Raw genomic sequence first — 12,240 nt, 5'->3', positions numbered from 1 at the left:
GCCCCTAAGAGCTGCGCTCTAAAAGGTTGCGTTCACTCTCCCTCTTATTATGCCTCCTCTCTCGCTCGGGTCGTTCCCTCCCTTCCCTCTCCCTTGCCAATTTCTCTTTTTGGGAGGAAAAAGAAATAAACAATCGGTGTCAATCGTATGGAGGTTACCCAGTTTGTGTACGCTATATATCAGGATGGCGTCGGTGCAATATAGCAGATATTTTGTGCCGCCTAGGCTGTTTTATGAGAGCAAAACGGTAATTTATGTCTGCATGTCTCCAACCTATGACATATTTCTCGTATTGTATATTCGAGACATGGTACTATGCAGTTGCACACTCGCATTAAAAGAAAATGTATATTCTTACATCCCTTGACTCATATAAGACACCCCAAAACCTCACTCTAAAAAGGCCCGTGCATCTACTTTCCCGCATAACAAATGGTGATGCTAATCACCGCAACTTACGGAGACAGCTCTGCGAATGGCGATGCCGAAAGTTATGCTTAAACCAAAAAACGCGGTCTGAGCTGTGCCATTAGGCAATGCAAAACGTCACGCTTGCATTGCTTAATGTCACAACTCAGACTGGGTTTTTTTTCTGTCTAAGCTATGTTTCGGCATCGTCATTCGCTGCGCTCGCCCATCGGCGCTCGCTCGTCCAAGTTGCATGCATTTTCGGAGGTTCAGGAAAAAAAAGAAACGCGTTAAAGCTTCTTTTTTTTTTTTTTTGCAATTGTTAAGTTTGTTTTACGCAAACTAGCGCTTTTTCGTAAAGAAAGCCGAAGGGGGTCACTGAACCCGGTGCACCCCGTAAAGGCAAGAGCTAGGCTCCAACTGCTGACCTGCGACTCCTCATTTAGGAATGCCCGATGCTACAAGAGCACCTGCACGCCGCGTGGGCTCAGCTCCTCAGAAACGTAAAAAAACTTAGAAGTCTGTGAACCATGGTTCGACTTACCTTACTCCACGACACCGTGAAGCGGTCTCGGAATAACTTCTCGTGTACATGCGGATGGCGGCCTACCGTGATTGCGTTTAGCGCCCTTCCCCTTCTACTAAATGGCCATCAAAAGTCACATTTTCATTCAACTGTACATTTCATCGATTTGGTAGTTTTCGCTAACGCCCAAAAGGTTTCAATAGAAATTTTTTTTTTTTTACATCCACAGCTTCAAGAGATGTTTTAATATTTTAGTTAAACATTTTTGTGGTTATTATCCCTTTGCATCATGAACCCCTGACCGCCGAACTTACCTAAAAAAACAAAAAAAAAAAACACAAAAAAACACATAAAGAAGCTTTTACGTCTTTGCTTAAGAGAGAAAATGAAAGAGAAAATTATGGGGCCTAAATGAGAAGAAGCCTTCTGGGACGTACTCTGAAATAAAAATTTCTGTTTACCTTTGCCGTATAGGTTGGAGTGCAATGTATCCTGATCCCGATTGCGGTAAAACTATCAAACTTCGCATTCCCAAGTTTATTACTGGTGGGGCAGCGGCAAGCCAGGGACGATATCCTTGGGTGGTAAGCAAGAAAACAACAACAAAAAAACACATTTGCAAGACTTTTCTTTTAATGTTAAGCTGAACCAAAGCGGTTGTAGAAAAAAATTTACATTTCCTATGGGGACAAAACGGCGACACCAGAACAAGATTCCACAAAATACGAGCGATAAAACAGCAAGTACTCTGCCACCTGCCTAAAACAATCGTTCCAACAGCACGTGAAAGCACAGTGACAAAAATTCGCAGATAATTGATAATAGTATTTAAGAAAAAAAGTTCATTAATATTATTCATGTTAATATTATTATTATTATTAACATTCTTAAACCTGCCTTAAATTAATACCTGTCTGAAACCGGCGCGTTTTCACGATGTTATCCATAGGTGGTAGTGACAAATACTCCACGGTATTTTTCCTTTCACCGAGTGCCTCCGTAACTTATTTATACATTGAGGGTCTACGATTGGATCTGAATACGCCCTACAACATGTAACGTTTCGAGACGCAATTCAGTTGAGTTAATTCGCATGACCAGATTTGTTTATATTGGTGGTTTCATTTGAATTTAACCGAAATTGTCAGGCAGGGGGAGGGAAGGGTGAAGGAGGAGAGGTGGAAGAGGAAGGGGGGGGGGGGGAGGGGGTTGGAGCTTATAAAATGAATATTTATAATAACTCAAATCCCAGAATAAACAAAACCGAGCTTTAAAAAAATTATACCTCGAATGTTGAATAGAAAAAAAAAAAAAAAAAAGAAAAGCTAGAATGGAGCCTTGTTGATTGCCTCGAGGAGTCAATTTGATTTTGTTTTCGAAAACTAGGTCGTTGTTTCGAAATTACGAAGAAGGTTTTTCACTGTAATAATATTCTTTTATATGCTAAAAAAATAAACGACAAAAAAAATAAAAGGTTCTTTTCTAGCTTTTATGATTCTCTTTTTACAAAATCGCTTAGGTGCTGTTTCGAGCAATTTTTCCTCAAATTCAGAGTATCGTAGGAAACGAACCGGTAAAAACTAAGACATGAATCGACCACCAGTGTTTAGCTTCGAACATAAGCTATTTGATGATATATTTTGTGAGAATTAGTGATCTTCATTTTCTCTTCCTCACGGTCTGCAAGTTTGCCGCTCATTCTGCTTACAACCACCGATAGGCAAGGATATATGTCGCGCTAGTTCTTAAAGAATACCCTTCGAAACAAAGGCGCGACGGCAAGCTTTAAGTGAGAAACGGTTACGTGGCCGAAAAGGCGTTCTGTCGCTCACCTTCCTTCCGACCTGAGTTCCCGGTACTTCTCCACAGCGGGAACAGAGACAAGTGTTTGTGTGAGATAGCACCCTCATCTTCATAATTTCAACGCTGTTGAAAGTGTTTCGTTCACTTTGCGTTGGTTGGATTCGGCGTATCTGTAGGTGCACCGGTTCCTGTCACATTGTTGATCGAAATAAAGGTCACCTTCACAATTCTCTATTTCGCAATTACAGGTGTCCATCCAGTGGAAACCGTTCAGATTGCATAATTGTAGCGGGTCTATAATTGCTGCCGACGTTATCCTGACCTCTGCACATTGCCTTAAAGGGTGAGTATTGGCATGAAAAAAGAATTGCAGTATTTGTGTAAATAAAAAAGAATAATCATATCAGCAACAGAGCTAATTTCATTTTTCATTTCAGACGAAGAGCGTCTCACGCCGTTGTTAGAGCTGGACTGGTAGATCTGAGGACAGTCGGAGGTTATGCTCAAACACGACATGTGAGTAGAAATCTGGAGAAAAACCTTCCATGATTATCAGTCATTACATTGGTTGCATATTTTCGCTGCGTTAGTCATAAAGTTTGATTTCGCTGATCCGGAATCCCGATATAAAGGGTCTCTATTTTTCAAGTTTTTTTCTTTTTAAATATTATATACAAATAAAATGTGCGACTGAATAATGGAACTCAATACGTGCGTGAAATCTTACCTTGATTTCTCAAATCCTTCGAAAAGCGATTGAATTTACAACCTTAAAATGTTTTTGTTTAATTTTCGTTTATTCGTTTCAGGCGAAAAAATTTATAATTCACGAACATTTTGACGACAATTTAAACAATGATATAGGTCTCATCAAGCTAAAACGCCCATTTTATTTTAAAAAGAGCAAAGGGCGCATTGGAGCGATATGCATTAGCAAATTGTTGCCAGCCGCAGAGGGACAAGAAGTTGAAGTCGCCGGATGGGGCTGGAAAGGACCTGGTAAGAATCACATAATCATTTGGAACATTTTCTTTTTGTTTATTGAAAGACGGCGAGAATTTCGTTGTGGGAAGTAGGTTCCGTCACGTTCCATGCTATGTCTAGTGTTATTACACCGAGCACTCTTGCTAAAAGTGTATTCCTTTGATAATTTGAATATCTAACCTAGATAGTCAAGAACGTGCTATGTTATGCATTGATTAGATCCTCCTATTCGCAAAATAATGGGCCCGGAAACTACTTTATTATTATTATCCAAAATACCTCTAAAAGCCCTCCAAGCGAGTGTATACTGCCCTTCCTCCCTTTCCCTAAGTCTGCGCAGGGGATCATACGTTCGCACCCCATGGAATAAACTTTGTTGTGAGTTGAAAGAATGTAGTCCTCTGCGTGTTTCGTCCTCTCTCTGTTTTATACTTTCTGTTATCTAGTACATCTTCCCAACACGCTCGCTAAGAATCTAAGAGGGAGGGAGGTTTAGGGAGGTAGGTGTAGAATACCCGCCCTCCCCTAGGAGGGTATTCTAGGGTGAAACGGAGTATAGCGGCCAGCTAGTAATTAAACAAAGAAATGCAGATGCCGCGCCTTCTTTCTTACCGACTTCCCCGATCTTGACGATACCCTTCCCTTTGACCTTCGGACTTGAAATACCGACAATGCCGTGGACGCTACGTGCTCATCGGAACAGTCACGGGCGGCCATCTCAATGGCGAAGGAAGAAATAATTTTCAGGGGGGGTAAGGCGCAGATGTCTGTGAGTTGCAGTGCGGAGGGGGGGGGGGGGGGGGGGGAGATCAAAATGCATCGTTTTCGGTGCGCGTTTCTTTCTTTTGTGTTTTTGTGTCCGTGCACTTGAGGTCACAGTGGTGCAGTAATGCCGATGTGCGCGATGTTCCTTTGTCCCCGTATGTTAAGTAACCAAGGATTTTGTTAGAAATAAGTAAGATTTGTTTTAGAAAAGTCTATCTTTCTACAGTTGCGTCGGCATCGTTTTATTTTTTTTTAGCTTTCTTTGTGAGTGTCGGCGTTTTGGAGGGAGCATTTGCGGGGGCAGAGCGGCCGGGAGTGGGGAGCGGCTTCCCCGCGGTCGTTAAGAAACGTCTCGGGTTTCGGTAGTCTGCTCGGACAGATCCCTTCTTGCAGCTGGTTGTGGCTTTTAGCCGAATGTGCCTGTATATAGAGGGTTTCGCCGCTTAGTGTAAAATTGTCGCTTTTTGCCCGATGCAATAACTCAGCGGTTGGCGCCAGTCAGACTGGAAAAATTGCAGAGAACAACCCTACGAGGAATTTAGATTTGGCGGTTACAGCGACAGGATTACAGCTCGCCGACCATTGGACGACAGTGTACCACGTGGGAATGGTGAAATTTGAAGTGATTGGTCCATCTCTGGAGGGAAAGGAGGCATCTACGAGGCTAGAAAAGGGCTGCCGAGAGGGTTCTCGGGGGATTCGGCTCTTGAAACTGGGGACTAAAGTATGGGGTTTTAATTTTGGAAGTTTTGGTATTACCGTTGACTTGTCGTTTTGTTTTGAAAATAAACGTGGCCACACTGGCCACCGTAAACCTACCGACGTCGTAATGTGTCCAGCGGGATCGAACAACTTTTAGTTTTTTTTTTCTTATTCGACTTCCCGGGGGACTACCATCGGGCGAACACCATCATCGGTCGTCACCATCCTGACCGGGCCCCTTCCCCCTCGGAAAGTTGACTGGCGCAGTCGACAGGATCCTGCTGACTTCCTCCGACGGTCGGTGAGCGAAAACGACGGCATCAACGGAGGCAGGCGGAGCGTACCTGGGCTCTATGCGACAAGTGTTTCGTCTGCTGGATTGCGGACAAGGGTCGCGTCTGCTGGACTGCAGACAAGGGTCCCGTCTGCTGGACTGCTGACAAGGATCGCTCCTGCCGGAGTGAGGACCGTGGCAATATCTACGTGAGAAGCCCGGGGGGGTACAGTTACCCAAAAAAGTTGTCTGCTGGACTGCGGACAAGGCTCGCTCCTGCCGGAGTGAGGACCGTGGCAATATCTACGCGAGAAGCCCGGGGGGGTACAGTTACCCAAAAGGAGTGGTGGCAGCTGACAGGTGGTCCTGGGCGTCTTCTACGTCGGAGAACAGGACGACCTGTAGCTTCACCTGCGGACCCGCGAAGCATCTTCAGCGAGCGGCGACAGAATATCGGGGCAAGCCTCAAGAGAAGAGACGAGATCGTCGCTGCAGTGCTGAACTTCGTTGTGGTGCCAGAAAATTGTCGTTTTTTTTTTTTTTTTTTTTTTTTTTTTTTTTTTTTTTTTTTTTTTCTTTTTTTCGGTGAACGAAGAAGGAGCTGAGACTTCCAGACGACGGGCATGATCGCCAGGCCGAGTGGGGACACTGCGGCAAGTGGGTGGCGGCGGCTGGAGGAGCAGCTAATTGGATTTTGCTAAACAACAGTGGGTGAGTCCCATTCCCGTTTTCTCCGAGGCTCACCATGACCGGAGAGACTAGATCGAAGACCCCAGGGTCTTCCCTCAGCGGCGCCAACTCAGAACCAGACGCTGGCACCGGTGAGGGAGGGCAGCCAACAGATTCGAATGACCTTAGTGCTGAGATAACACTCATGAGACTAAAGATAGAACTCGAGAAAATAAAACTAGAGCAGCTCAAAATAACGGGGCAGCCTCATGAAGAGAACTCTCGGGGTACGGGGGGAGTCGGACGGTATGCAAAGGAGCTACGTGCGGTGCTGGCGCCAATGCCCGTGACAGACACATTGGTGCCTGCATGGTTTAAAAGCGCTGAAACAATGTTGGCGAGTTGTGAGGTGCCACAGGACCTACACGGGGCAATCCTCTTGCCTTTTCTAAATGAGAAAGCGAGCGCCGTTGTGGCAAACAGAGCAGAGGGACGGGTATTGAAGTACAAGGAGCTACGAGACATTATCCTCGACGAGCTCAGGATGACTCCGGATGAGTACAAGCGGAGGTTTAATGTCGCGCGCAAACAAGAGAACGAGTCGTGGGCACAGTTCTCTACAAGTCTTAATACTATGTATGGATACTACATGGAGAGCCGCAAGGTAGAGACACTAGATGATCTTCGGCAGCTGACCATCTCAGAACGCCTAAAGCATGCCATGCCGGATGATGTACGCGTGTGATGGAAAAAAAATATAATAATTAAAAGGACTCGGAATTCCAGTGCGGTGAATATAAGAAGGTAGGTATTATTTACAGTCGTTTAAACAAGAAGTTAGAAAACAATGGTGTGGCTATATATACAGAGTTCAGTTCGCCGCATCCGCTTACGGCCCGGTGGTGCACGTCGACGTAGGCAGGGCGTTCGTCTTGTCCAGGAATGTTCAGCTGCTCGCTAGGCACAGGCGGAGGCTTCTCAGCGAGCTTGGGTGAAAGCCCCACGGGCCTGGACTCGTCCGTCCGGGCTCCTCCTTGGCTGCCGAGACCACCGCTGTCGAGCCGGGTTCAGTGTCGTGCCCGCCCTTCTCTCACGAGTCACGAGCTTGTGTCCCCTCTTCCCTTCTCGTCGTCGTCTTCGTTTTTTCTGTATATCCAACTCTTGCCTTGAACTTCTTTGCCTTTTAACCGTTTCCATCTTCCCCACGTTCACCGCATCTTCTTCATCGTCCTTCGCTCAGTCCACAGTGTTGCTCAGTCCAACTCTCAGTTTTCACGCTCGTCGTTTTCCTCATCGTTGGTTCTCCCACATCATCACAATTACCCCCCTTTTCAGACAATTGTTTCCGAAAACTTTTAAGCAAAAGAATTAAGACCTGTAGTCAAAACAAACAATTGTTACCAACCCACACGACAACGACGAAGCGTGTTTCATACGTAGGTAAACTATTACCTTCCCCCAAAACAAATCCAGTAACCGCTGTGGGCGCATTACATACGACTTAAATAGTCAGCTCCAACATTCTGGCAGCCCTTAATGTACGTCACTTTAAAATCGTACTCGGCGAGTAACAAACTCCATCTCAATACGCGACTATTCAGATGCCTAGCAGAGTGAATGTATTCAAGCGGCTGGTGGTCGCTCTGTACAGTGAAGCGTTTGCCAAACAAGAATATGTGGAATTTTCGCACTGCCCACACGAGGGCTAGGCATTCACGCTCAATGGTGGAATACGCGACTTCTCGTGGCAGTAACTTCCGGCTTGCGTACGCAACCGGATGCAAGACCCCTTCATGTTCTTGCATTAGTACGGCGCCCAGACACCTTTCCGACGCGTCTGTTCTTAAAATAAACTCCTTCGACAGATCTGGAGATTTCAAAATCGGCTTATCGGAGAGGAGTTTCTTCAGTAGCTCGAACGCTCTCTCCTGTCTTTCCCCCCAGATAACCTTGTTGGCCGCTCTTTTCCTTGTCAGCTCCGTCAGAGCGAGCGTTGTCTCGGCGTAATTGGGAATGAATTCCCGGTAATAGCCGGTCAGCCCCAGGAAGGATCGGACTTCTGGTTTAGTCTTTGGTCTTGTTGCGCCTTGAATTTTATCTAGCGTCTCTGTTAGGGGCTCGAAAGTCCCCTGCCCGACTTTGTGGCCAAGAAAAGTTATTCTTGAATACCCGATCTCTGTTCTCTTTGGCTTGATGGTGAGTCCAGCCTCCCTCACCTTAGTCAAGAATAGGCTCATTGTCCTCATATGCTCCTCCCAAGTGTCGGTTGATATTAGGACGTCGTCAAGTAATGATGTACGTTTGGCACACCTTCGAGAACTTTCCTCATTAATCGTGTGAACATTGCTGGGGCTGTTTTTATGCCGAACGGCATGAACCTAAACCGATACAGTCCCGACATAGTTGAAAAAGTGGTCGCATCCTCTGATCCTTCGGCCATAGGTACTTGCCAATATCCCTTGGCGAAGTCAAATTTAGAAAAGTATCGTTTAGTGCTTAGTTCAGCGAACATCATGTCGACTCGAGGAATCGGCTCGCAATCGGTTTCCAGAACCTTATTCAATTGGCGGAAATCTATGCATAACCGTGTTGATTTATCCTTCTTCCTTACTACCACACCGGGCGAGTTGTAGGCTGAGTCGCACTTCTCGATTATGCCTTGGCGTAACATATCGCCGATCTCCTTTTCTACCTCTTCCTGTAGCGCAAAGGGAATGGGGTATTGTCGCACTTGGATTGGCGTATCTGTCTTCAGTTTCAACCGGCATTTTATAAGCCTAGTCTGACCTGGAAGATCTGAAAATACGTCCTGGAACTCTTCCAGCAGCTTCCTTGCATCGTTAGTTTGGAACTCAGTCATCTCTTCTGAGAACTGTACGTCTTTGTGATCTTGAAGTTTGTGCAGACCGACATGAGGGACCTCCTGTTCTTCGGGATCCTCTTCCACAGCCATACCAGCCAAGACTTGCCTGGGAGCTCCAAGAACTTCTCTCTCCTCGTATCTCTTCAACATATTAATGTGAAACACGGTCGTTTTCTGACCAAGGTCTATGACGTAATCCACGTCATTCCTCTTCTCAACTACCCGGAATGGACCCTTCCATTGTAGCACCAACTTGTTTCTGTCTGTCGGTAACAAGATCAGTACTCTGTCCCCTTCTCGTAGTTGGCGCGCTCGACTCTTCTTGTCGTAGTGTTCTTTTTGTGTCAGTTGGGCCTTCTTGAGTTCCTCGTGGGCGGCTTTACAGGTCTCTTCAAGTCTCTTGCGCAGATCAACCATATATTCGTATGTTGTCTTGGTCTCCGGGTCGATGTTCTCGTTGGTCCAGAGTTCCCTCAGAACCGCCATAGGACCGCGAACATACCTTCCATAAAGAAGGTCAAACGGGGAGAACCCCAGGCTGCTCTGCGGCACTTCCCTGTATGCGAAAAGCAACGGGGTGAGATATCTATCCCAACATCGCGGTTTCTCCTGGCACATTCTCTTGATCATTTGTTTTAGAGTCCCATTAAATCGTTCAACCAGCCCATTACACATTGGATGGTAGGGGGTTGTCGTCAGCAGTCTGAGCGACAATATGCGACTGATCTCCTTCATGAGAGCCGACGTGAAGCATGATCCCCGGTCACTGACGATTTCTCGTGGCAGGCCTACTCGAGAAAACATTTGCAGTAAGCCCTCCGCTACCTCGACTGTGTCGATGCTTTTCAGAGCGACAGCATCTGGGTATCTGGTAGCGAAGTCAACCATTGTCAGTATATACCTGTTGCCCGTCTCTGAACTGGGCGCGATAGGTCCGACAATGTCAATGCCGACTCTTTGGAAGGGAGTGTCGATGATCGGCATGGTTCCAAGGGGTGCTCTCGGCACCATGTGCCTATGAATGGTTCTCTGGCACATGTCGCACGACTTCACGAATCGCTTGATGTCCATTGCAATTCCAGGCCAGTAGAATTCCTCCTGGATGCGATCAGTGGTCTTCTTAGTTCCCTGATGTCCGGACATGATTCCTTCGTGCGCCAATTTCAGTACGATGGTTTGGAAATCTCTCGGAACAATCAGTTGTTCCCATTGCTTGTGTGCCGGCGTCTTGTACCTCCTGTAGAGGATTTCATTACGCAACACGAATTCAGACTCGTGCGATTTTCCCGAGATATACTTTTTGCCGACGGCAGCAAAGCATTTCTTCAACGATTCGTCATTACGTTGAGATAGTTTCAACTTGTTGTGGTCAATTCCCGTCGGTTCGAGCGTCATAACCGGTAGTTGGGAATTGTTTTCCTTGCCAGCTACTCTCTTCAGCGCTCCCGCAGAATTAATCTCCGGCACCAAGACGTCACAGCCTTCTTTTCCACTCTCGTCAAGAACGAGTCCTTCACCAGTCTCACTTTTTCCTGACGTCCCCTTGGGTGTCTGTCTCTCTTCGTTCAGTTGAGACCCGCTTAGTCTTCCCTCGTCATTCCATTCTTCATCGAGATCATCAATTCCTCTCACCCCATGAACATTTCCTAACACCAAATCGTACAACGGGTTGTCCATGCACTTGGCTATTAGACTGCCCGTAAAAAACGGAGTTCTCACCTCTATCTCTGCCTCTGGCAGGTACTTTACAGTCCTATCAAGTAGGAAAACCGGACTAGAGACACCGGTTAACTTATCATCGGGAACCAGATCTCTTTTTACCACAACCGTGTTGCAGCCGCTGTCTCTCAGTACGGTGACCGGACGACCGCACACTTCTCCCCTCACCACTGGCATATTATCAACCAGGAACCGTGGAGCCTTTCCGAGTGCCGCATTTACTATCGGTATCTGTTCTCCGTTTCTCAGTACAATGTATGTCTCTTCTGGATTTTCGCTGTCGGCGACTGTCAACATACAGGATGCCTGAGGAGTCTTGCTACCTTTATCTTCTGGCTTCCAGTTACACGCATCTGATTTGTGTCCTGGCTTGCCGCACCTCCAGCACGCAGATCCGTGTTGAGCTCTGGAACTGGTCCAGCATTCTGCGGCTTTATGTCCAGACTTGTTGCAGAGGAAACACCGGCTCACTCCCTTGGTGGGAACTTTCAGCCGACTACCCTCTTTATTACGACCTCCACTCTTATGGCTTAGGTCGTCTTCTTTCGAGCTAAACAAGCTAGTTTGGCCCTGCGCTTCTAAAAAGTGGTCTGCAGTTACTGCCAAACTCTCAAGGGTTTTGCAGTCTCTTTCCTTCAAAGATATAGACAGTTTTGTGCTACATCTTCTTAAAAACTGCTCTGCGACCATGCGATCTCTGAGCCCTTCAAATGTCTTAATGGTGTCACCCGTCTCTAGCCATCGGTCGAAATAACCGAGGAGCCGAGCTGCGAATTGTCTCCCGGTCTCTGACTCTTCTGGCTTGCTTTGCCGAAATTTTTCCCGGTATCCTTCTGCGGTGTAGCGAAACCGCTGAAGCAGGCTAAGCTTTACTTTTGAATAGTCCAATGACTCTTCGGGTGTCATCCTTCCAACGACCGTTAAGGCCTCACCGGTGAGGCAGAGACTCAAAGACATCGCCCACTTTTCTTGGGGCCATTCCTGACTGGTCGCCACTCGCTCGAAACGTCGGATGTAAGCGTCCAGGTCGTCTCTTTTCTCATTAAATCGTGGGATTAATTTATGAGGGCTACGATAGCATGTTTGCCTCCCTGGGTTTTCTCCACCGCCAGTATCCTGCGGATCCTCATCTCGAGGTGAACTGTTGTTTCCTCGCAACTGAAGACGCATCTGCAGCACCGCCTGCTCTTGTTGGAATCTGTGAGCTTCTCTGTCAGTCGTCTCTTGCGCCTCCTTAGCTGCCTCTCTTGCATCTTCTCTCATTCTGACCCGTTCTTCTTTCTGTCTGACTATTTCTTTTTCGACCCATTCGCGGAGTTCTATGCCCGCATACCCCAGCTCTCTCCCAACCGATAGCAATTTATCGGGATTCATACTGTAACTCTTCTTACAGCACCGTCTGGAATTCTGCTCTCTATAAGATGTTAAAAAGAGAGAGTCCTGTCGCGGACGCCAGATTGTCATGGAAAAAAAATATAATAATTAAAAGGACTCGGAATTCCAGTGCGGTGAATATAAGAAGGTAGG

At 46.7% G+C, this 12,240-nt stretch overlaps 1 protein-coding gene across 1 annotated transcript; it reads right to left on the bottom strand.

The window, feature by feature from the left end:
• Positions 1–2,979: 2,979 nt before the first annotated feature.
• Positions 2,980–11,670, bottom strand: LOC120843961. The gene is made up of 4 exons (XM_040215483.1): positions 11,587–11,670; positions 8,743–11,346; positions 3,191–3,265; positions 2,980–3,072 (listed from the first exon to the last, which is right to left on the bottom strand). Exons 1-4 carry the CDS (start codon positions 11,668–11,670, stop codon positions 2,980–2,982), a joined length of 2,856 nt encoding a protein of 951 aa, XP_040071417.1.
• Positions 11,671–12,240: the final 570 nt, after the last annotated feature.

This window comes from Ixodes scapularis, unplaced genomic scaffold (genome assembly GCF_016920785.2).
Source record: "Ixodes scapularis isolate PalLabHiFi unplaced genomic scaffold, ASM1692078v2 PGA_scaffold10__122_contigs__length_95168666, whole genome shotgun sequence".
Lineage (NCBI taxonomy): Eukaryota > Metazoa > Arthropoda > Arachnida > Ixodida > Ixodidae > Ixodes > Ixodes scapularis.
Note: the sequence above shows the minus strand (reverse complement) of the source record. Positions and strands in the feature narration are given on the sequence as shown.